This window comes from Mytilus galloprovincialis, chromosome 11, assembly GCF_965363235.1.
Source record: "Mytilus galloprovincialis chromosome 11, xbMytGall1.hap1.1, whole genome shotgun sequence".
NCBI lineage: Eukaryota > Metazoa > Mollusca > Bivalvia > Mytilida > Mytilidae > Mytilus > Mytilus galloprovincialis.
In genome coordinates, this window is record NC_134848.1 from 17651840 (window position 1) to 17679265 (window position 27426).

General features: G+C 32.2%; 1 protein-coding gene across 1 annotated transcript in view; it reads right to left on the reverse strand.

Annotated features, from left to right (window-relative positions):
- Window positions 1–23874, reverse strand: part of LOC143051778 (zinc metalloproteinase dpy-31-like) — a 54737-nt gene extending 30863 nt beyond the window's left edge. The window contains exons 1-8 of the mRNA XM_076224706.1: window positions 23734–23874; window positions 17374–17417; window positions 14062–14175; window positions 13285–13335; window positions 12704–12778; window positions 11007–11120; window positions 9751–9829; window positions 3397–3535 (exon numbers count right to left, since the gene is read on the reverse strand). Of these exons, the coding sequence (XP_076080821.1) occupies window positions 3397–3535; window positions 9751–9829; window positions 11007–11120; window positions 12704–12778; window positions 13285–13335; window positions 14062–14175; window positions 17374–17417; window positions 23734–23815 (698 nt within the window). The 5' untranslated portion in view covers window positions 23816–23874. The remainder of the gene's footprint in view (window positions 1–3396; window positions 3536–9750; window positions 9830–11006; window positions 11121–12703; window positions 12779–13284; window positions 13336–14061; window positions 14176–17373; window positions 17418–23733) is intronic.
- Between the last annotated feature and the right edge of the window lie 3552 nt (window positions 23875–27426).

Here is a 27426-nt window from a genome sequence, read left to right on the forward strand (position 1 = left end):
GGTTCTTTGCAGTAAGTGCTGCAATTTTGTTTAAGAAATATAATTCATGGAAGCCATAGATTGTTGGAAATTTACACATGGCCTGGGCCGTGATATTCGAATTTTATCCTGAGCGTTAGCGAGGGATAAAATTAACGAATATCACGGCACAGGCCATGTGTAAATTTCCAACAATCTATGGCTTCCATGAATTATTTTGATTCTAATAGGACAAATAAGGGCATTAAAAAACTAAAGCGAGGGTGGGTATGCTGTGTGTGTGGCTGTTCTTTTTTACTCCCTGTTAGATAAAGCTCAAATATCTTTATAAATAAGTAGCTTGCGTAGGTTATTTCGTGAATAACTGCTAGAAAAAAACTTTTTAATTCTTTAAATTCGTAAACCCAACATTTGTCATGTTTTTCTCTTAAGCTTCCGTCACAAATCAAAAGTTGACATTTTGTAACTAAGGCGCCGCCATGTTGACTTGCTAAAATGAGTAAATATGCGAATAATGCAATAGAATAGAAAATAAAACAAAACCTACCTCAAAAATCAGTTTTAATACAATATCATACGAAATCCGATGGTTCACGTAACAGAAAACTTTCAACTTTAGCGGTTTCATTTGTATGACGTCATATTTTGAAATGACTTAAATGCGCCAGAAAGATTAATAGACTTTCGCGGAATTTTATTTTATTTTTATTTTGTTGATTTCCCCCGAGCTCTTGTGCATTACTTCTTTTTATTATGCATACGAATAAGAATAAAAGTTATTTTGTCTTTTTTTAATTGCACTTTTTAAAACATTAAAATCGCAAAGGGTCTGCAAATAGGTTCCAATACATGTAGATTTACGTGGGAAGTATATTGTAACAGCCATTATTATGTATATCTCCGAGTCTGCGCTAAGTATATTTTATCGAGAATTTTATCACAGTGTTGTTTACAAAGCTAAAGAAGCACGTCATATTAGAATTAAGTTTTAAAACTAATCATATTTGTTATAAAATTATAATTTATAGGCATATTTCTTCCATTTCAGCCATCCTTTGAAGTTTTTACACCTCAAAATCATAAAACGGCGAAATTGTGTCCCCTGTGAATATGTGCCCTCCCCTCTATCAGTATAATACCAGTGATTATACACTATCTTTCAATTTTTCTCTCAATTGCTATTCATAACATTACTCACTAAAGCAACATTGTGACGTTTTGATTTTCTCAACCCAATTTTGTACAGCATGATTTTATGTATTGTTTTCTATCTGAATGACAGTGGCCTAGCCACTGAAACATATAGATTTCAATAAATTACTGGAGCATTCCTTAAAGAGTTGTTGTAACCCTGCCGACCTTCTACACTTTATGTTTTGTCGTAACAACCTGAGGTATACACTTTATGGAATCCACTGATAGAAAATTTACCAGGCGTTGGTTCACTTGTGCATACCTGCCAACTTTTCAAAATGCCCATGGGGGTTTTGCGTGCAAGATGGCGGTCATAGTCCTAAAAAACCTTCAAGGGGGCCTTCAAATACATTTAAATGTTGTTTTTTGGCTTCTTCATACTTTTATAAGCCTCATGTCATTGTAAAATTAATTGCTTTGTTTGAAATTGTGGACAAAATTGCTTTCAAAATTTCAATATGGGAGCCTCCATGGGGGAAATCCCCTGCAAATAGTGACAGCTGGCAGGTATGTTTGTGTTTAATTTAAATATAAAATATTAACCTAGTTGTATACAGAAATAATGAGTTGAACATTTCATTGTAAATTTCCAGTTTGAATACAGTGAGGTTATAAGGCAAAATAAAAACATATATATATATAATAACCGGTAGATTTTTTTTATATGGTATATGTCACAATAAAGTAACTAACTGGACTGTAACTGAGTTTAGAGCTTCATTCCTAATGAATGTAAAGCAAGAGTACTCTGGTTGAGTTTGCTTGAAATTTTACAATATGTACTTATTTGAATAACTTCCAATCAAAGGACAAGGTACGATAAGGCTTGTTTTTGGCCCCTCTATTTTCTCATTTTTCAAATTCTGTTCTGAACACCTACTAATTATATTAAAATATTCCCCGAGGTTTGAAGTTTGTTTGGATGAACTTAAAAACTACTAATTTTAGCAACTGGGTGAGGTTATTCAGTTATTTTTTCAAGTATTGAAATTATTCATTTTGCTGGTGATTTTACAACAAATTCATAGTTTTTTAGTGCCTGCCCCAACGTGACCCAGGAAGGTTATTATTCCAATGTCATCAGAACTGTTTTTGCTGTCTTAATCGCCATATTTTTTACCGGGTCATGTAGGCACAAGCTATTAAATTTTAAGAAACAATGGTCAAAATTGTTATTTTCCTTACTTTGACGATTTTGATGCCCCAGCCTCAGCTCACCCATTTTCTGAAATTAATGGTTTTGAGGTTCATCCAAACAAACTTCAGACCTAAGGAAATATTTTTAAAGGGATAAGTAACTTTCCAAAACAAAATTAGATTAAAGAAAATAGGGGGGTCAAAAACGGGACTTATTGTACCTTGTCTTTTAAATATAATATATAGGTTTAACTATGCCTCTATTTATATTGTTTCAAGATATCAATCTTAATTATACAGCTTGGGTAAACGTTTTTACAAACACAGCAAAGCAAGTTAACCAAAGTTTTACTCTACAAGCATGAGGAAATTAGCTGTAAACTTGCCAAAAATACAACATATGCAAGAAACATCTAAATGTTTGACCACAATGTTTATAGATATAGGAAGATGTGGTGTTAGTGCTAATGAGACAACTCTCCATCCAAATAACAATTTAAAAAAGTAAACTATTATAGGTCAATGTACGGCCTTCAACACAGACCCTTGGCTCACACCGAACAACAAGCTATAAAGGGCCCCATAATTACTAGTGTAAAACCATTCAAACGGGGGTTTGTCTATTTTAATTATCAACACCTATGCCCCACTCGCTTATCATTTTCTATGTTCAGTGGAATGTCAAATTGGGGTAAATAGTCTTATTTGGCATTAAAATTGCAAAGATCATATCATAGGGTACATGTGTACTAAGTTTCAAGTTGACTGGAGTTTAACTTCATCAAAACTACCATGACCAAAAACTTAAACACATGGACAAACAAATGAACAGACAAACAAACGGACAGCTGACAACAAACAAACGGATGAACAGACACACAGACCAGAAAACACTCATTATACCCCTCTACTTTCGTAGGTGGGCCATAAAAATTCCATTTTTGTACATTTCCAATTTAAAATTTCTGTACATTGCAAAAAATGTATTTATAACAAAAGTCAAGGATAAACTAAAAAAATGCATGACAAAATTTTTCATCCTAGCCACCCCCATAAAAATCAAATGGTAGCTCCCTTAAAATTTACCTTTTTGGAACAAATTCTACGTATGATTTGTGACTAAGACTTTGAGTTTTATCGCTGCCTTTGGGAACTAGCTGTATACAGGTCTTCTTTTCCAATTCTTCAAAAGCCTTCTCAATTATGGCCTTCTCGTCAGAATTTGCTGAAATGTTTAAAGAGTTTAATTTATATATAAGGTGGTACATAACACTACAGGGAGATAACTCTGTAAAACCAGCTGAACCTTTTAGTCACTTTATATTGTATTAAAAGAACATATGAAGCTTCTCAATGGTCAAAATTAGTGTTCGTGAAACTGCTATATATATCCAACCAGGTTCAAGTTTTTTTGAAATTTTTATATTTATTTCAATGGGTCAAATTAGATATTTTGTCAAAATTTTATGAAAGTTAAATTCAAATTCAAATTCAAAGTTTTATTGCCATATAAACTTTACAGTTTGTGACATAATGTAACAACAACAAAAACAAATAAAGACAATAACTAAGTAACTCAATTCAGGTAAATATTAAAGGGTCCCCTGTCCTCAGTTCCATTGACTTTTTTATAAAGGATCCTAGTTTATTCACTTGTGTTGGTGTTGATGGGTTAAGTACATATATAACTTTGTCATTGTCAGTGAGATTAGCAAATGAATTACTTTCTCTGTTAATGCAATCAAAATATGTTAATCTAATATTTCAATTATGAGAACAATTTATTAAGAAATGTTTCTCATCATCTAGTACTTTGCATTTTTTGCAAAGTCTCTCTTCGCGAGGAATTTTAAAATGCCTCCCTTTTTCAATTAATAATGAATGATCACTGATTCTAAGTTTTGTAATTAATTTTCTAAATTCAAAGTTTGGGTTAGAGAGGTAAGGTTTGATCAATAGATTTGGCTCAAGTGCTTTATAAAAATTTAATTTACTTTTATCATCAATAGATGTTAACTTATTTATCAACAGGTTGTTGTAGTATGAGTTTATTTGGGGTTTAATATAGCTTTTAATAGCTTTTAATTGTTTTAAATTATCACAGGTTTTTAGTCTATCTATATCAAATTCAATGTTAGATTCAGAAAGAATATCTTTTGCAAAAGTGAACCATGAATAGGTGCCACTAGAATCCAAAGTTTTAGTTAATTGAAAAGATTCATGTAATAAGGGATTCAAATTTGAGGTGAAAAGCCTTGCTAAATACATAATAGTTTGGGTTTTTATATGACATTCAATAGGCAGTCTTCCCAATTCGTTCCTTGTACCAAAATTTGAGGCACTTTTGTTAGTGCCAAGGGTAAACTTGCAATAACCAAGATGCAAGTTTTCTATTGGAGTCTTGTCAATAAAATTAAATGGGTCCACAATTTTTCCAGAAACCAAAGCTCTTTTTTTAGCTTTGAAATATGTTATAAATGTATATGAGTCCAAATATGTTATTTCAGAATTATAAGTCAATATAGGTCTCACTAAGGTGTCAAATAAGTTATTTGACACTCTGATAGGAAGGCTGCCAAGAGAATTAGTATATGTTTTAATAGAGAACAAAACCTTTTTTGCCTTTTTTGTTAATTCAGCTGTACTATGACTGAGATTACCATTTGATTTAATCAGCAGACCTAAGTAAGGATATTCTGAAACATTCTCTATTTTTTTGTTTTTATATACAAGTATAGATGCTTCAGGCTTTTGCTTTGTTGTTGAAAAGACCATACTTTTTGTTTTATTTATGTTTAGAGAAAGCTGCCAGTTTTCACAAAACATGGAAACTTTATTTTGACTATTTTGGAGACCCTCCTTAGATTCTGATAGTAAAAGCAGATCATCAGCAAACAGGAGGGAGCCTAGTTTACTATTTATAAGCTCCAAAGGACTTGAGTTCTCATCTTCCAAACCTTTAGTGATATCATTTATAAAAATGTTGAACAAAGTAGGACTTAATGAATCCCCTTGTTTCACACCTCTAGTAATGTCAAAATAGTCAGAAATGTAATCTTTATGTTTTAAAGAGGATTTGGTATTTAAATATTGTTGTTTTATTACTCTGTAAAAAGACTTTCCTACTCCCATTTTGCATAATTTATACAGAAGGGCTGTTCTCCATACAGAGTCAAATGCCTTTCTTAAGTCAATGAAGCATGCATATATTTTTTTGTTATTTTTGTGTATATATTTATTAATTAAAGATTTTAATATAAAAATACTGTCAGCAGTTCTGTGTTTTTCTCTGAAGCCAAATTGACAGTTATTCAGCTGTTTATCCACAACTGTGATTAGTCTATTATTAAGTACAGCATTGAATATTTTAGGAAGATTACTGATTAAAGATATACCTCTGTATTTATTGGGATCAGATTTGTCTCCCTTCTTATGAAGTGCGATTATATATGAGTCCTTCCATGATTTTGGGTATATACCCGTTTTTAGAATTAAATTAAATATTTTAACAATTGACTTAATTATTACTTGATTTGAGGTTTTAATTATTTCATTTATAATTCTATCAGGTCCAGCAGACTTTTGAAGTTTTAGTCCTCTGATTACCTTATTTACTTCTGAACAAGATATTGGAGCATCTGTTTCAGCTTTGAAGTCTATATTATTTTCTAATAGCTTTAATTGTGATTCAGTTGTCTATCATAAAAGCATTATTTATAGATGAAGGTTTACCTTGATCTTGAAAATGTTTTATTAAAACTTCTTCATCTTTTAATACCTCTGGTATTTCATCTTTTTCTGTTTTATTCTTAAGAGATTTTAAGGAGTTAAATTAACTTTAGTTATGGTGTTTGGTATTACCTTAATTCACTCACCTAAATTTAATCTAAGAAAGATTAGAGTGAACAAATAAACTAGAGGCTCTAAAGAGCCTGTGTCACTCACCTTGGTCTATGTGAATATTAAACAAAGGAAGCAGATGGATTCATGACAAAATTGTGTTTTGGTGATGGTGATGTGTTTGTTCATCTTACTTTACTAAACAGTCTTGCTGCTTACAATTACCTCTATCTATAATAAACTTAGCCCAGTAGTTTCAGTGGAAATATTAATAACAATTTACAAATTTTATGAAAATTATTAAAAATTAACTATAAAGGACAATAACTCCTTAGGGGGTCAATTGACCATTTCGGTCATGTTGACATATTTGTAAATCTTACTATGCTGAACATTATTGCTGTTAACAGTTTATCTCTATCTATAATAATATTCAAGATTATAACCAAATTAAGCAAAATTTCCTTAAAATTACCGATTCAGGGGCAGCAACCCAACAACAGGTTGTCTGATTCATCTGAAAATATCAGGGCAGATAGATCTTGACCTGATTAACATTTTTACCCCACGTCAGACTTGCTCTAAATGCTTTGGTTTTTGAGTTATAAGCCAAAAACTGCATTTTACCCCAATGTTCTATTTTTTGCCATGGCGGCGATGTTTTTTGATGAAATGTTAATTAAAACACAAACTTTATTCTAGATACCCTAGGAATCAATCAGATGAAGTTTGGTTTGAATTGGTTCAGTAGTTTCAGAGGAGAAGATCTTTGAAATAGTCTACGACGACGACGGACGACTACGTACGCCAAGTGATGGCAAAAGCTCACATTTCCTTTTACAAAAGGTGAGCTAAAAAGGTAATTTCTGTTAAATAAACATGATAAATGATAGGTTTTAATCAAAGCCTGTATGAGGCCAAAAAAAAAAGTAGTTGATGACCTCACCCCTACCTACCCTAATTTTTATCCCCTACCTAAAGGTTTTTTTTTTTACCATTTTTGATTAAGCACTGTTAAAGTCACAATGTTGCTCCCATAGACTCAATGTACAAAAATATTGAAAATTAAAAAAGTCTACCTACTACCTCATTTTTGTCATCAGCATGTGTCAGTCAACACCAAGGATCCGGAAATTTTTTCACCTAATTTCCTTATGTTTCTTTCGATTCTGAAGTCAAAAATCAAACCGGATGTAATGCGACAATACTAAAACAATTCCGGACTCATTTCCGGGATTAGTTTTGTTTACTCAAATCACAGGAAATCATCGGCTTTTTAATATTTTACCTTAAATAGTGCAAAAATATTAATTAAAATAGTTGCACTAGCTTAAATTAGGATGAAATTATTTTAAATTTACGATTAATTGTCTAAATCTGTGGAAGAGAATTTCAAGCATGCGTATTACATAGTAAACAAAGCACGTGTGTTAGAAGTAAAAAAAAAATTTCTACGTAAATTAAACCAAGTTTTAATTTAATTTTAAATCATAATTGACAATTGTCTGACCTGTTGGGTAATTAAATAAATTAAAATAATGAAGCCAGTTGGTATGGAATTTTTATTTCTTTATAATAATAGTTTGGAGCTTGTGATTAATTGCCAGGTGTGAATTAAAAACACAGGTAAAGAGATTAGCAATCATTAGCCAATAGCTCCCAGAGGCATTAATATAGTTATTAGGAGGGCCCTCAGGATTATAACACTTTATTGGATTGGCAGATTAATTACAGGAAGTCGATAACAAAACAAAAATATGTTCAAAATGGCGATTTTGAAAGTCAATCTCAACGAAATGACCAAATTATTACTGTTGAAAAATAAAATTTGACCTAAATCCCAATTAAAAGTTTAGGACATTATAGTTTCAGTTTAGGACATGACTGGCAAATATGACTGTTTCCGGACCCTTGGACTCAACACTCACCTTTTTTGGCCTATAACTAGCTGTTAAGGTGGTACCTAACACTACGTACAGCAGTCAAGGGTCTAACATAAATAAGTTATTAGAGAAAAATAATATGTGTTGTTATTGTGGGCTAAAATATAGAAAAAACTGATAACATATGTATGTTACATGTTTCAAAGGGAAAATATACAACCTATATTTTGTTAAATTTTTCACAAGTTCTATTGATATTATAATTTGCTTTAGGTTTACTAATCTTTACAAAGATATAACAGCTCATAGTTTACCAATCATGCATAAGTACACCTATGTTATTACAGAAAATATATTCCTGCAATAACCAAAGGGTGTTATTTTAGCTTCTCTATTATAGTATTAATGAATGGGTGTTTTTATAATGGCCCTGTTATATGTCCAAGGTCTGTAATAATGGTCGAGGAAGTCTGTAATGGTATATTTAAAGCTTTATAATGGTGAAGTACAAATTATTTTGTTCAAACTAAACTGTCATTAAAAGAGTAAGACAGTCAAGTTAGCAGCAACACATACACTTTTGTTCAGTTGGTTAATAAATGTATTAAGAAATGGGTGTTTTTATAATGGCCCTGTTATATGTCCTCGGTCAGTAAAAATGGCCTCGGATGTCTGTAATAGCCCTTGGTGTTGCCTCTGGCCATTACAGACTTCCTCGACCATTATTACAGACCTTGGACATATAACAGGGCCATTATAAAAACACCCATTCATTAATACTATAGTAATAACTAAGCCTTGTTATTACAGTTTAGTTTGCCCTTAAAGGCCTCGTCTCATTGATTTACCATGGTTGATCAAAATTGTATTAATGGAATTAGAAAATTAGTTATCAAATTAATATATTAAGCTACTGCCAAAGTTTTAAGAATTCCCAAGTGCCCATTAAAGATACAAATATTTATGATATATTTAACTGATAACAAACATATGTTATTACAGATTAAGGAAAAAAGAGTAGACAACTCATGAAAGTGTCTGGTAATAACATGTGCATGTTATTTTTCTTTAATAACTTATTTAAGTTAGACCCTTGACTGTACAGGGAGATAACTCTGTAAAATCAGCTAAACGTTTTAATTATGTTGTCAAAATTAGTGTTTGTCAAATTCCTATGTAACCAGTGTAATTTTTCTGATAAATTGGTTGGTTCAAATATTTTGAAATTTTCATATTTTTGTCAAAGGATCAAAGTACATATTTTGTCAAAATTTAAAGAAAAATAAACAGGCCAAATTAATTTTAGTTAAGGTGTTGGGTACCACCTTAAGGAAGTTTCCTACTCTGTTAGAAAATAACTTCAGCTTAATCTGGGTCACAAAAATGGCTATATATAGATATGCCATAGGATTAAAGCTAAAAAACAGAAGGGTTTGGTAAAAAACACCTATTAGGAATGAGTCCCCAGTTACTGCTAACCAAATTATTTTTGCAGATACTCTATTTTGCATTCAGCTCTTTCTAATCCATTTCACTATGATTCAGTTCAATGATTTTCAAATTTATTTGATAAAGGAGAGTTTTTGGTATTCACAACTATTTCATTAAAGCTAATTTTTTTCTGACGAAAGTCATGAAAAAATTAGTCACACATGAAATTTAGTAACTTTACAGTAATTGTGATCGTATCAGAAATTAAGTATACATTTGTACTTACTTAAATTACCAACAATGGTATATGGTACAATGCCATCCTCCCATAAATCACTATCAGTCTTAAAATTTCTCTTGAATTCCTAAAAAAAAAAGCACATTTCAATACAACTTATATTTGTAGTATTCGTATTTTTATCAATCTTATGACTTACGCCTTTTTCAACTGATTTTTATAGTTCATTCTTATGTGGTACTGTAACACCACTGTCTTAGGTTAGGGGAGGGTTGGGATCAGGCTTACATGTTTAAACCTGCCACATTCTCTATATATGTGCCCATTGTCGGATCCAGGTGGGAGGGGTAGCATATAGTTAGAACCCCCCTTTTTAAAATGGCTGGATCCACCCCTGTGTGCCTGTTCCAAGTCGGGAGCCTGCAATTCAGTGGTTGTCAATTGTTTGCATGATACATCTTGTTTTTCGTTCATTTTTTTACATTAATTATGCTGTTAGTTTTCTCATTTGAATTGTTTTACATTGTCATTTTTTGGTCATTTATAGATGACTTTGCTCATTGTTGAAGGTCGTACAGTGACCTATAGTTGTTAATTTCTGCATCATTTTGGTCTCTTGCGAAGAGTTGTCTCTTTGGCAATCATACCACATCTTTTTTATACTAGATTACATTTTTGATTGATTAGTGTGTTTAAGGATGTACTTAGGTGAAATTAAATAAATCAAGAATCTAAAATTAATACTATAAGCCGGTAGAGAATTGGTTAAGGATCAAAATAAGCTAAAAATATTGATAGGTCATGGAGCTCCTTTTTGAGATATTTGAGATTTAAAATATGGCAGGTAGTTAAGGCCGACTCAGACTTTTACCTTATATTTGCATTGGTACGTATTCTATTTGGGTCTCATATCAAAAGAAAAAAAATCAAGAATCTTCTAAAATTGCGGTAAATGACCTTTTATGAGCTATTAAGTCTCATATGAAAAAATAAATGGGTGTTATTGGGCAAAATATTTTATATAGTATTGTATGGAAAAACACCAAGGAGTCCAAAAATTTACAGCCAGAATTTAAAGGTGTATAGGAAGAAGACAATTAACCTATCCTTAATATAATTTGATTGATAAATGTCGAAAAACTACATAAATTTGTTCATGTTTCGCATGAAAAAAAATTTTACTCAGAAAAAAACACAGCCCTCTTGTAGTTAAATGGTTGCTCCCTAAAGGAAAATATTTCTATCAAAAGATCAGCAAGTTCTAGGTACTGAAAAATAAAGATGATTTAAACCCAATATCTTACATTGTCATTTTCTAGTCCCAAAGCTCTCTCCATCAGCTGTTCAGGCGTATATTTGTGTTTATCTAATGAATCTTCTTTTTGTTTTTGGTCTGATTCTGGATGCATTCCCATTGGCTAAGAAAATAATACAAGAAACAAATTTAGTTTTAAAATCTTATTTAATGAATGGCTATTATTTATTTTGAATTTATTGACCCATGAAATTAATTTTTGACTCTTCACATTGAATAATCCGCGAAAAATAAGGCTCAAAGAACTTTTTATATTCTTTATATTAACAATAACAACGTACACACATGTTGGCGTATGAATACAGAACGTCAGAGTGGGCGTGTCGCCATAAAAATTGACAACATTGAAAATAAAACTAATACTTTTATCCAATCAGAAAGACAGTAAATACACCAAATTTATTTATTAGGTTATATGAAAAGGGTTTATTCTTTGTAGTACATTATTATTATAATAATAAAAGATGTGTTACTTAACAATGCTTTCAGAATAAACACTTAATGCATTTGAATGTTTAATACAATTACAAATGCAACCTACATTTGTTGCTTTAATTGTGGATTTTTACTAGTCATGCAAGTTCAATATAAGTTCTTTGATTTTTTTCTGATATTGAAATGGTCATGCTAATTCATTACTGTTCGTTGGATAACAAATTTGAGGATTTCGTGGGTACAGGGAAACCACGAATTTAAATGTTTAAGGAATTGCAAATTTTGTGTATGAATAAATGCAGACTCTTGGAAAACCGAGAAATCAAATATCTATGAAAATAAAAGTTTTCCTTAATCCACAAAAATAATTGAATCCTCAGTAAAAGTAATCATATTCAGGACAAGGATAGCCAGTTATTGAACAAAAGGTCAGTTACCTCAATGTATCTCCAAAATCTTCCAACAATAAAAAACTGGTCACTATGATTATAACCAACAGTGGCATTAAACTCCAATATCCTATCAACAATCAGTCTTATTACAAAAATGTATCATGCTTATGATCATGTGAAACGAATATATCTGAACCAAAATCAGAACCCCACCTGAAAATAGCTGCCTACTCAAAATCTGTAATTGTCCCAACGTGAGAAAGGTTTTTTCTCAATCAGATATGCATGAAGACTAAAAAACATGAATCAACAATTTTCCCTGCCAAAAAATAAATAAAATGTCTCTACACATGTACCTGGGTGTATGGTTTGGGCAAACACAAATATTTCTAAGTATGGCCTAATTTTAAAGACCTGGTCAGTGATATTGTTTGCCTAATAAATTACCAGAGAATAAAGGCTTTTTCCCCTGTTAGAAAAATTCCAATTTGAAAAAAATGGCTTAAAATTATTCCCAAAAATACACCTTTTTTCCCAAACAGTAGTAATTGAGCATGGATACAAATTGAAAAACTCATTTAAAAAATTTTCATGTCTAAAATGACTATATGTGCAAATTTTAGGGTCTATTTTTGTATCATCACTGATAATAAGGGGTCTTTATTTTTCAAATGAGGGTTTACCTCTTGAAAGGGTGTCTGCAAATTGAACTTCCAGTCAAATTCATGGTTTATTATACAATTTCCCAATCTGATAAAAATGGCGCATATTTTCCCAATAAAAAAGGGTAGAGGTAGTTTTGAAAAAAGCCAACAATATCACTGCCAGTGGTTTTTGAAACTTTTATAGATCAACAAACCTTCTGGTCTTGTCCGTGAACTATAACATCCATTGATGCTATCAACTTGGCTAGGGTTGAATCTTGGTCAACATTCTAAAATATAATTAAATTACATTTTTCTCACATCGTCTTACTATAACACAAATTTGAAATTTTCACATGATTATGTTAAATCTGCATCAAACAAACATGTCAAAGTTCTTAAAGCATAAAATATGATTAAATTAAAATCAGTTTTTTTTTTTAAATTTGCATCTTTTCCTGCTACACTGTTTTACCAAATGAATATAATTATTATAATAATTTGAAATTTCGCACATGCCAATTTTGATTCTGCATCAACATAATCTAAAAGTTTAAAATACATTTCAACACGTTGAATTAAAATTAGAATGTTTTCCAAATATTTGCATTATTTTCTTGCTTATAATGATGCAAATTTGTAATTCTCACTCACTTATTCAAATTAAAACACAAAAATCAAAAGAATTATGCAGAGAATTATTTCAAAGAAAACTGCTTTCTTTCACCTGAGTATTCACTGTGATAATTCACCAAGACAAGTGATTTTTAACTGTACCCCCTTGGCTGTACTGTACCTCATCGTCCAAAAGCTGACCGCCATTACTGGTTTCTTCTTCCAACTTTTCCTGAAATTGTTAAAACTAAATTTAATAAACTGTTCACACACAGATATCCATCACATTTTTGTTATTTTGATAATTTGATGTTCAATGTATATACATGTAGTAAATTAAAATGCAAATGTTAAAATTAAAATAGCAACACTGCAATTAACATAAATTATGCTACTATTCAGTCAATTAACTATTCATAAGCAGGGGTTAAAAAATCCACTATACTCCCGACGCCCGGGACTATATTGAGTCTATGGTTATTTTGCCTAATAAATAACTGCATACCAAATATAATCTATTAGTCCAGGTTCCATACAAACTGATTTTATAAACATGTACGTTACATGTTAACATCACAAACTAACTTTTAAGTCTTGAAATTGATTTAAAGTTTATCAACCCCAAATGAGCTGGACAAGGGTAAAATAATCTCCATGGAAACAAGATGTGCATAATGCTTCAGACAACTGCCTTTTTTCCATCCTTTTTTTACATAAATAATTCAGATGTCATCCTGCATAGTTTTTTTTAAATTGCTCATCCTAGTCCCACCACTATATAAATCTTCCGTATTTGGAAGTGTATAGTACACTTTTTAACCCAAAATATATAGTTGGTACAAGGGGTGCCAATTATAAACAACTATTGACAGGGGTTTTTTTTTTTTGATTTTTTTTTTGGTCTTTTCTTATTATTATTTATCCTTATGGTAGCTCCTTTAAAAGTTGCAATATGCACCTCTTCTTTTGCAGGATCATCCACACCCTCATCTTGTGTTGGGCTATCTTCATCATAGTAACTGTTCCCATGGTCACGTCTTCGTAATTCTCTACCAAAGGAGTCTGTGTTGGTCTGGAAGTGATAAAATACAGGGTGACTGACCATGGTCCAATATCCAAAATATAAGTACAGGGTTAGAACTAGCATATTTGATTTGATTTTTGGTGTTTTTAACGCCCCTTTTAAGCACTTCATTTAGGCTTTTTCATGGCAGTCACATTTTTTTGTTGGAGGACTAGCCAAAGTGCCCAGATATAAACCAACATCCTTCAATAGGTTCAAACTCACAACCTCAGTTTTGATTGGCTAGTGATTACAGTAACTACTTACATGTAAGACCACTCAACCACAGAGGCTCCAGAACTAGCATATCAAACAAGTCATAGAACCTCAAGAATTAAATTTGATAAAATTCTCATTTCTGTTCAAAACATTTCAAAAGGAAATTAAACCAAATTCATATAATAATTAAAAGTCATAAAATATCAAAAACAAACAGTGATGACTACTAGTTCTCCGAAATTATATATGATCTAACACATTTCAGGAATCGATTAGCATTATATCAAAGAACCCCAAGAATTCAATTTGTGATGAAACACTTATTTCTGTTCAAAAGGAAATAAACCAAATTCATATAATAACTAAAAGGCATAAAATAAAATTAACTAGTGATGACAAAGGCAAATTCTCTAAAATTAGATATGAACTTACTGTAAACCAGGAACATTAAAACATATTTTAAAAGAATCAGCATTATATATATATATCAAAGAACCCCAAGAATTCATTTTTTTATGAAATTTTACAAAATTATTATTTATGACTCTGTGGAGTCTTTAAAAAATCTATGAAACTTAGTTGTGTGTGTAATTATCTTCATGATAAATAATGCGGTCATATATTATCTGCAAAATTTCCTTAAAATCACCAATTCAGGGGCAGTAACCAAACAGGATGTCTGATTTGACGTCTGAATATTTCAGGGTAGCTAGATAGATAAAGAAAGGCAACAGTAGTATACCGCTGTTCAAAACTCATAAATCCATGGACAAAAAACAAAATCGGGGTAACAAACTAAAACCGAGGGAAACGCATTAAATATAAGAGGAGAACAACGACACAAAACACCACGAGAATAACAAATATAACATCAAAACCAAATACAAGAATTTGGGATAGATAAGTACCGTGCCACGTCTTATCTAAAAAATAAGAGAAAACACAAACGACTCAACGTTAAAATGCAACACACACAGAAACGAACAATATTATAACAATGGCCATCTTCCTGACTTGGTACAGGACACTTTTAAAGGGGAATAAAAGTGGTGGGTTGAACCTGGTTTTATGGCATGCCAAACCTCGCACTTTAATGGCAAAGTTAAATATAACATTGAAATGACAACATAATATTACAGGACTACAATACAAATAAAAAGGAGACCATATTAGACAAAGAAAAGCATGATTAATAGATAACAAAAAGCATCAGGTTTAAAATTCAATACGCCAAAAACGCGTCTTGTCCACACAAGACTCAATAGTGACGCACAGATATAAAAGATCGAAAGTGAAAAAAGTACAAAGTTGTACAGCACTGAAGATCAAAAGTTGAAAAGGTTTTGCCAAATACGGCATTGTTTGTATGCCCGGGATAAGAACATTCTTATTATATAGAACAATTCATGCTATTGCAAACAGTAAATTTTATCAAATGAATATGAAATCATGATAACGAAACTGTAGTATTAACTAATTACAGAAAACTAAACCCGAATACATAACGCCCAGATATAAAAGATCGAAAGTGAAAAAAGTACAAAGTTGTACAGAACTGAAGATCAAAAGTTGAAAAGGTTTTGCCAAATACGGCATTGTTTTTATGCCCGGGATAAGAACACTTTTATATAGAACGATTCATGCTATTGCAAACAGTAAATTTTAACAAATGAATGTGAAAGATATATTCATAATGAAACTGAAGTATTAACTTATTACAGAAAACTCAACCCGAATACATGATGCCAAGTTCAATACAGCATAGACACACCCGAATCAATGCAGGCGTCAACGCAATTAAAAAATAAATGACGTCACATACGATGGTGAAAAGGCAAACGTTATGCCACATTTGAATTTATGAAATTTAGAAACAGCATGACGTCACACATGAAAAACTATAATTCAAAAGTGAGATAGAATTAGGATTGCTTTGAGATTCTATTAGAACTAAATACTGATAATTTATTAAAACAAAATGCATATTGCAATACTTATTAATAGCAATTAACTGTAATATATATATATCCAGTTTGTTATGAATCCAACTTCAAACGTAATTAATCGTACGAAATTAAATATAATAAATAAAGGCGGTGATTAATTTTTCCATCCGTAACACCTAAATATAATAAAAAGACGTCAACACATTTTGAAAAAATGAGAATTACTGATTATCAATTTAACCCCTTGTCATATTCACTGTATTAAAATGCTTTGGTTTTAGTGAAATACTTCAAAATCTACAATTCATCCCTATGTTCTATTTTAAGCCATGACGGCCATCTTGGTTGGTTGTCCTGGGACATATTTTTATAAACTAGATACTTCAATGACTATTCTGTTTTTAAAATTGAAGTCAAATAGTATGAACATCCAACCTAGCTTGTATGTTATCCATGTCCCTCATTTTACACAAAATTATATGTCTTCGATTCTAGAGAAAATATATATTTTTCAATGTGTTTCAAAATTTATGTCATGTATATTGACTTATTGTAAATATACACACAAGACAGCAGTTATTCATAGATAAACGTATATTGTACCCTTATATCCACATGCACAAAAAAGGCCAAATCGGCAAAAGCTGAAAAAGTGATAGTTAAAAACTAAACAACGACGGGAAAATAAAAACAATCCGTGGTCGCATGGAGCTGTCACGGAATAGAATTAAGTTCCTTCATATTAATATGTTCCAAAGGAAGAAATATTTTGGAACCCCACCTTTTCGGACGATCAGTGTATTATCTCTGTCTCATGCAGGTAATACTTCAATCTGTAAAAGGGGGAGGTTGGAGGGGTCCCGTGATTCCGAAATCCCGAGCTCCCGAATTGAAAGATATTTAAACCCTCAATCCCGAAATACGGAAAAAGAATCCCCGAATCCCGAAATGACCAATCCGGAAGGCCCGGGCTTAAAAACACCCGATTCCGCAGTACCGATAATTTAGGTCCGACCATCCTCTAAGGTATATAGTGACTTACCCCAATTTCCTCTTGAAAATAATCCTCGTCTCCATCTGACAATTCTAAAAGTAGGTTGATTTATTAGTTTACATTACGATTTATATCAATGCTATAAAACAGGTGAAAATAGATCATGTCCAATCAAACACACCTTAAATACTAAATAGGTGAAAATATATCATGTCCAGTCAAACACACCGTTTTCTTTTATCCCCAGTAATAAACCATCTAAGTCCAGAAACACATATAAAACAATTGACGTGTACTATAAATTCCTGCAATCTCCAAGTCAGCACCATTCATTTCAGTCGTTGTTGTTTGTTCGTGTCCATTGGCGGATCCAGGGGGGTTCCGGGGTTGGACCCTCTTTTTTTGGACGATCAATGCATTTGAATTGGAGCATATAGTTAGAACCCCCCTTCTTAGCTCTTGGTTGGGAGCCACCCTTTTTAAAATGGCTGGATCCGCCACTGCATGTCTAATATTTGTTGTTGGTCAAGTGTTTTTTTTTTTTGGTGTAAATCAGATCGTCAGTTTTCTGGTTTATAAATTGTTTAATCTACATTATTATATAACCGGTTTTCTCATTGTTGAAGGCCGTGTGGATGCCTTATGACATTTTTTCACATCCTCTTCATCTGTCCATTTGACACCGGATGCAGTATTTGTCTCAATGGCAAGCATACTACATCTGGCTCGAAAAATGGGCCGGGGATATAAAAGTTATATTTAAAAAAGAAAAAAAAAGTATACACAAACATGCCTTACACGATTTTTGTAAAAGACAAACAAGTGAACCGAGAAACCAAAAAAAAAGTGATTTCTAGTCTTGACTTTTTAATTTCAAATATTACCCTATACAGATAGATAGATTTATTTTATTTCCAATAGTGGACCCATTACGGGCATAATCAGTACATTGATTTTTTTATCACACAATTGCAATAGACAATAAACAAAAATAAAAATGTGCAATTTAGTAAATTTAGAATTTCGAACAAAAGCAACCATCAATTTAATTATTTATTCCAAATGAAAGTTAAATGCATTTTGTGTTGCGCAAATTGAGTTTTATTATGGGATTTTAAATTAGTTTCTACACATAAGAGACATATGAGCGTAAGATGCCCTTTACCATCAGGCGTCAAACAGTCATTTAAGGCTACCTTCCTTAACACGAAATAACACGACGGGTGCCGTATACGGTGCCGTAAATGCTTACCCTTCCGGAGCACCTGATTTCACTCCCGGTTTTTAGTGGAGTTCGTGTTGTTTCTTATTTATTATTTATAACTGTTTATGTAAATGGCCTTTGGTTTTGTGAGTCTTTGCTTACTCATTGGTTTTAATTGTTATTGTCTTTTGCGCCAAATTGGTTATTTTTTTTACCGTGATTCGTCAAAATATCCTTATCGTGATTCGCCAGAGGTATCAAATAATTCAGTATCGTTGGCGTCATTTTTGGAAAAATAAAAAAAAACGGGATTCGTCAAAATTAATAAAAGAAAGTGTCATTTAATCGTCATGCACCAACATTTACCATTAATGTCATTTGGCACGAATTTTACCGTTATTTGTCATGAGGGTACACCCATTACGACCCTCACATATGTCATTGCTAAATCCGAAGGTGTAAAAATAAGAATTTTTTTAGAAGTTTCCTCTAATAGTTAGCAAACAATAAATTACTTGTATTTTATTGTGATAGATGATCAATGCCGGGAAGGACGGGTCGATGAATGGCTTATCTAATGTCCAACGGTAAATCAAATTCAAAATCCACGCCTTGTAAACCATCTAATCTCAACCAAATACCAAATGGTTGAGACAGAAAAAAGTATTCTGGCACTTCCTGTTGAGCTTTTCTGGTCAAAATATTGAAAATAAACACAGGGTAGGTCGAATTTTCGTCGATTTACTGAAAATCAATGACTTTTTGTAAATTCGGAGAATGTCATGCCATAGATAAATCATAATTGTAACTAATATGTCTCTTCTTGGTTTAAAATATTTTAAATTGAAGTCACAATCACTTTTCTCCTACGGATAATAATGTTTACATTCTTTAAATCCGATAGAACTGCTATGATATTAATGACTAGCAAGACAATATGTCAATTATTTGTGTTTTTTAGGCTTTACGATAACCACGTCTATAAATTGCCCAAATATTTTTTTGTCAAGCCTACTCTGAGCAGAAAAATAAAAAAAATATAAATGGTTGAGATATAAAGGTATTGGTTGAGTCTTTCTGTCACAATGTTGAGACTTTCTGTTTGCGCTGTACTATTCGAGTTTACCTTTTTTTACGGTTAACCTGATTCATGATTTCTGTCTGTGGTAACATAAAATCTAAATACTCTCAGATACGATTTTAAGCATTGCCGATAGAAAAATGCATGCCTTACAAATATAAATAAGATTATTTTACAATGGTTATTTATTAATATGATTTGGATAAATTCGATTCCTAACAGACATCAAAATTTATTCAATGCCGAAAATGCGTCCATTTATAAAGAAATGAAATAGTTAAAAACTAAACAATCGAAAAGATTATCACAAAAAAAAATATGATTCGATTTTAAAATTGTTTTGTAAGTATTATAAGTGACGTCCAACTTAGTGTAATCACAGGTGTTGTATTGAAATAATTAAAACTTAGATGTTTGTTCACAACTGCATTCAGGGCAAATCCTTAATATTTGGTAATATTCAGCAACATTTATATTATAACCTGGGCCCCGTCACACTAGGCCGTGATCGCACTACGATCTCTAAAAATATAATGCTATTGGCGATCGTAGTGCAGTATGGTCGTGTTACGGTCTTGATGAGGTCTTGGAATTCGTGTTGAGAGTAGCCAACTTTTATTAATTTAAATATGTTCAAAACAATCGTGATGCGTTCGTGGCAGTTCTGTTCTAGTCGTAGATTTTTTTAGTCTCGATTACCCAGACGCATATTTAAATATATCTACTTTGAAAAATAAAGCGGCTGAATGATCGAAACCGTGGAACTGTCAGGATCAGTTCCAGGTTGAACTATGTAAATCGATTATAGGTATAGAACTTACCAATTACCAAATCAGTTCTTGGTTAGAACTGTTCTAGCTAGAACGTACTGTCTTAAAAGTGTCAGGAGATAGTTCCACATTTGTCCGCTAGAACAGTTCTCCTTCAGATTATGACAGGTAATCTCCATTGTATGTACATCTCCTTTGCAATTTTTTAAATGAGAATAACTTTTGATGAAATGAATGAATTTAATGATTCTCCATTTCTGAATATTACTTCAGTTTTCTTTTGAAATATTTTAAAGACTTTAAAACTGGATTCGACGTAGGTAAATTGTGGGAGATAGTTAGTTTGAACTCTGGCCTGGTCAACTTAAATTCTAAAAAAAAATTGTGCGTGTCTATGCTAAGCATGCGATATCTGCTAAAAACTGTGGCCACACCTTACCAGATAGCTCGAACTAACGCCGAAAGGATAAACAAAAGTTTTACATTTACAAAATTTTTGCATCCGTTAGGAGTCCGCGATGTAATGACCAAATAAAACGGACGTGTAATATGCCGAAAAATGGGGTGGAAGAGGAATAAGAAAAAAAAATATGTCAGAATAAAAAGCCAATAATTTTGCCTGATCATGATTAAGTAGTTGAGCCAAAAATATTAATGATACCAAAGCAAACTAACATACCAATAATTGATTTTTCTTACGCGATTTGTTTTCAATTTGTATGTATCCGTTTTATTATCAATGTTCTTTTTGTGGTACGATTTCCAATGATACAACTCTCCACAAGAGACCAAAATGACACACAAAGTAACAACTAGAGGTCGCCGTACGGCCATCGATAATAAGCAAAGCCCATACTGCATAGACAACTATAAAAGGCCCCGAAATGACAATGTAAAACAATTGTAACGAGAAAACTAACGGCCTTATTAATATAAAAAAAAAAATGAACGAAATTTAAAAACAAATATGTTACACATAAAAAATAAATAAATTCTAGCCCTGGAGATGTCAATTACTAAATTATTGACGTTGAAGATTCTGTGCAAAACTGCATCCCAAACGCTAGACTTAATCTCCAGCGTTAGAACTTTAATACTAGTACTTAAAAACACAGCTATTTACTATTTAGAATCTATTACAACCAAAGGCCTCTTTAGAAGCTGCTGTGATAACTACAGACAAGATTAAAATGACTGTTGAAATGTCAAACAATATACGGCAAGTTTATGAATTTTGACAGTTGTATATGTAATTGATACTAAGCTACACAAGGTCATGTTTTTCTCTGACTGTTTATGACGTCTTTACACTAAATTCATTGGATGTTGGATGTGTACGGATTGATAGTTTAGTCTTACCGGCATGATTTTTTAGTGGCTTTGAACTAGCTGTCAGATAACTGCGAGTACTCTCAGATCTGTTCCTTTTGTCTTTTTGTTGTCGGGATGTTCAAGAACCCGGCCACGTCCAATTGTATTTTTGTCCATCTGATGAGTTAAACCGTTTTAACCCAACTGATTTTTATAGTTCGTTCTTATGTTCTTATGTTGTACTGTTATATATACATGTACCTCTGTCCCAGGTAAGGGGGGATCCCGCTAACATGTTTAACCCCTCCACATTATTTATGTATGTGCCTGTCCCAAGTCAGGAGCCTGTAATTCAGTGGTTGTCGTTTGTTTATGTGTTAAATATTGAATCATACATTGTATTTGTTTTTCGATATTTTTTTTTTATATAAATAAGGCCTTTAGTTTTCTCGTTTAAATTGTTTTGCATTGTCATATCGGGGCCTTTTATAGCTGACTATGCGGTATGGGCTTTGCTCATTGTTGAAGGCTGTACGGTGACCTATGGTTGTTAATGTCTGTGTCATGTTGGTCTCTTGTGGACAGTTGTCCCATTGGCAGTCATACCACCTCTTCCTTTTTATAGTTGAAAATTTCATTCACCAGAAGATATCAACATTGTTCCAGAATATCTCAACCGATACCAGAAAATCTCAACATGACATATTTTATAACATATTTAGCATAATGAAATTATATTAGTAAAGAAAAAGGACAAACTATAATTTTATGTTTATAATGTTTTAGAAAAATACTAATTTACTAATATATATGCTAGTTTATCAATGATATCACTGTCATTTTGTCAATAGCTGACTGCGCTGGCCACATTTACCTGCTGGATAAAAGTCATTACGATGTCATTTTAAATCCTATTCATTTGTGTTATACACGAGACGAACTGTAATTCAAATATTTCTGGCATGACATTCTCCGATTTTACAAAAAAACGCATTGATTTTCAGTAAATTGACGAAAAGTCGACCTACCCTGTGTTTATTTTGAATATTTTGAACCAGAATAGCTCAACAGGAAGTGCCAGAATACTTTTTTCCGTCTCAACATTTAGTTGAGATTAGATGGTTTACCAGGCGTGAAATCAGTATGAAAAAATGGCCATTGTATAAAGAAGGAAAAAGAAAAAAAAAGAAAATTCACATGTACATTGGAAAATTGAACAGCTAAAGCAGAGCCTGTTCCACTATAGGAGACCATTAGTGACAAGTATGCAATTTGACAAAGTAGAAAACTAATCAGTATTTACTGTACTTTTTAAAATATCATTTATTATCGCTATTTTGTGCATTTTTCCTTTGATCTTTTTTTGTGATAATTTTTATATCATATGCTACTCGCTTGAGATGGAAAATTATCGCTAGAAACTAAGCATGCACGTGGCGTTACTAACGAAATTGACATAAAATTGACAACGTCGTCATAGGTAAAATAGCGATAAAAAGATTATCATTGTTCATCTCAACTCGATTGCCTTTCTCGCTTTCGCCGTCCCGGCTCAAGCGAGAAAATCAATCTCGTTGAGATGATCACCGATAATCTATAAATATCTTCTAAGAAAAGGACTACTGTAAATCATGTAACTACACTCTGAAATCAGATACGCCCTACATAAATGTACTGTATTCATTTGTTATCATGGTTATGTTTGACAAGCATGCTTTTCGCAAAATCGTCTATTCGAAACGCGAAAACCAATATTGTAATAAGTTAATAAAGTTATGCCTTGGGTTAAAGCTTATTACCTAATGCATGTAGAGCAAGACTTTAGTTATCTTGCTTGCTTTGTTTGTATATTTTACAATGTACAGCGGTTTGAATAACTCCTAATCAAATTTCAATATACACATGGGTAAACATTTATACAAACAAAGCAAGCAAGCCAACCAAAGTTTTACTTTACAAGCATTATGAAATTAGCTGTAACTATAAAGGACAATTTTCATGAAAGATAGAAAGATAAGAACATGAATATATATATATATTACCTTTTAAAAGCTTCTTCAAAAAGTATGCATCAGTAATACAAAGACACAGACCAAAAATCACAAGAAATTTTGCGTGAACCATATTTCAGTGCCGTCCGTGCAGAATGCTGTCCGCTGTCACACTGTACCCGAATTAGGCCTCGAACCATTAAATAGTAAGTGTTTTGAGGCGCCAATAAGGTGTCCACCCGTTATTATTATTTCCATGATATTTCATGCAACATTATGACAGGAATAAATACAAATATTTATCAAAGATAGAAAAAATGTATTTTATAACGTGCAAAAAAGTTACTTTTATTTTTTCAAGCAATTCAAAAACTACCTGCAAGGCACATGCGTGCAACCGGGGACTTATTACACATCATTTGAAAATATACTAACTGAGGCCCGCCAGCGGGTGCAGGATTTTCTTGTTGTATTTTAGACCCATTCATGGCTTACGGTTGTTTTCTGGTCTTTGGTCGGGTTGTCTCTTTGACACATTAGGGAATTTCTATACTAACTAGTATAGAAAGTCCTTGGACACATACATGTACCCATTTCCATTCTCAATTTTTCAGTTAACAGTTTCTGTTTTTATCTATCATTATAAAAATGTAATGACTATGATTTTAATTACTATTCTGTAGTTATCAATAATTCATAGAATACATCATTATATAGAAAATTACGCCGTATTAAGGAGCAACCAGAAATATTTTTCCTGCAAGTGTGTGTGTGTTTTTTTTTATAGATTTTCGACGCTATGAAATTATTTTTCTTTAAAATTAAACACTATAAAATATGGGGGAAATCTGGACTCAGATTTTTTTTAAAGAAAAAAAACATACCCCAGGTCCATAAGATATTAAATTGTCGTTCCCTTAGTAAAAATCGGACAGGGGACTACTCGATTGGACATCACATGACTTAAATTGATGCGTCGGTCACATTTTGATTATACGAATGTCATTTGTGTAATAATTTCAGAAAATGCACTCAATCTATAACTTAGTCTATATCCTTTAAAGTTTTATTTTTATGAATTTTCTGAGAAAAAAAACTTGAGAACGGTTTTGAAGTAAGTACTACTAGATTGTAAGTTATTTTTTCTACAAGCATGATTTCTTATATTTTACGTAAAAAATGAGTTTAAGGTTAGAGCTAACTTCCTAATGCATGAAGAGTAAGCAGGAGCGGATACATCCATTCTTAAAAGGGGCAATTGGTCTTCCATAAAAAGGGGATTCCAAAACGCGGACCCCCCTCCCCCCGATCCGCTACTGAGAAAGTCTTTGATCAGCCTGCTTTGTTGGTCAGTATATTGTACAACTGTGTTTGGGACGAAGTCCAATCAGATTTAGATAGATTAATACAAACAGGTTTAACTATGTATATCTATATTGTTTGCAAATGGCAATCTAAATTTTAATGCTTGAGCAAACGTAAATACAAACAAAGTAAGCAAGACAATCAAAGTCTTACTAGGAAATTAGCTCAAAACATAAGTCTAACTTATATGAAAAGAATCTTTAAATTTACATGAATTAATAATCGGGTACATGCCAAGAAATTGCCTTTGTTGAAATTTTGCAAACACCCCATAGAGCAAATTACATGGATGATTAGTTTTGACCATTTGGTATATGGCCGTGTTCTAAGCGACACGTACATGAAGGTCATACATTAATTTCTTGAATGAAATCAAATCTTTAGCTACTAATGACTGCCGTAGGGGGTCGACCGGAATTTTTAGCGAGGATTTCTTGGCATGTATATTGAAAGAAAGAAATCCGCCTAAAACTGATCAAAACTACGTCATTGGGGTTGTATAGATGAAAAAAAATATTGGTAATAAAAAATAAATAAAGTACCTGTGAGTTTTGCTCCTCATCTTAGAAATATTGTATAAAAAAAATAATAGTAATACTTATCACAACTTGTAAATAGTATGCATGATGTGCACAAGTTTAGACACTTTGGTTTATAAAGGGATAGAATTTCGATTAACTAGAATTGACTAGGATTGTCGGTTTTCCTACCAAAGGTAGGTGGTTTTCTACAAGCACTCCGGCTCACTCCACTAGTCCAAATTAACCTCCATGAAATAGCACCATAGTGCTGAAAGTGGCAATAAAAAAAAAAAAAACGGTTCGAGCATATTTGTTACTTACTAAATACAATCGCAATCTTTGAAATTTATTTCCTCAAAATGTATATACTTTTATATGTCTTTTTTGTTCTATTCGCGCCTACTGTGTCATAAACGTAGATCTAACACACTATAGTGTATGGGGTAGGCTGGGCTCGTGTGTTTTCGAGACATTTGGTCGGATTTATTTCGAGTGTGACTACTGTTTTACGGGTAAATAAAAAAAAATGCAAACAGATAGACACTTATTTTAATGACGTCAAAAAGGGTGCTAGAACAAGAGCATACAAGTTTATTATGTGTTTGTGATGAAAAGATATCATCTATTCTACTCTTTTTTTTCTCTCGTTTTTTTAAATTGAGCATAAAAGTGCTTCATTTCAAAATATAAAATTAAATGTAGAGGTTAATGCACACATGGAATCTATATATACTTAAATCAACAGAAATGATTTCAAATTTACTGACATTCGTAACCAAAAAGATGTTTTTTTAAAGAATATAGGCCAAAAACAGTGATTGTTTATTGTACGACGAGTTGCATGGTGTTGTACGGTGATTGTAAAATAGCAACTTCTTTTCTGTACGGCGTCTTGCAATATACTATAAACCAATGAGTTATCAGCTAACAAATATAATAATAAAAAAATATACATGGATGCCGTCAATTTTACCCAAATATTATCATTCCATATCCTTTTTGAAAGTTGTGTTTCTTCAAGCTAACTATTATATACAAATAATACTTTCTACAATTGTTTACCTCAATTCAAGACAGACTTTTGATTAGAAATGTGGTCTCTTGGGTCCATTTGCTAGCGGCATCGTTTTTTTTTCTTCTTCCTTTTCCTTTGTTTTCGTATTCCTATTTAAAAAAAAATGATGGGCAAAAATTAATAGGTATCAATCATTAATTAGTATTGACAATAAAAACACAGGTTGCATGCATGAATAGAAATTTAAAAGACTACGAGTCCCCTATGCTCGGTTCTACTGTAAATAAGCAGTTGTTGTATCAGTGAAAATAATATTCAAATGTATAAAAGTAAGCAATAATAGTTCAAAGTACGGCCGTCAAAACGGAACTTTGGCTCATACCGAACAGCAAGCTATCAAGGGCCGAAAATGTCTAGTGTAAAACAGGAAAACTAACTGTCTATATAAAAAAGTGAAGATGTGGTATGATTGCCAATGAGACAACTCTCCACAAGAGACAAAAATGACACTGAAATTAACAATAAAAGGTCATCGTACGGCCTTCAACAATGAGCAAAGTCCATGCCACATAGTCAGCTATCAAAGGTCCCGAAATGACGATGCAAAACAATTCAAACGAGAAAACAAACGGCCTTATTTATATAAAAAAATGAACGAAAAACAAATATGTAACACATGAAAAAACGACAACTACCTAACTACAGGCTTCTGTCTTTGGACAGGCACATGCATACATAATGTGGCGGGGTTAAACATGTTTGCGGGATCATGACCCTCCCGTAACCTGGGACAGTGGTATCACAGTACAACACAAGAACGAACTATAAAAATCAGTTGAAAAA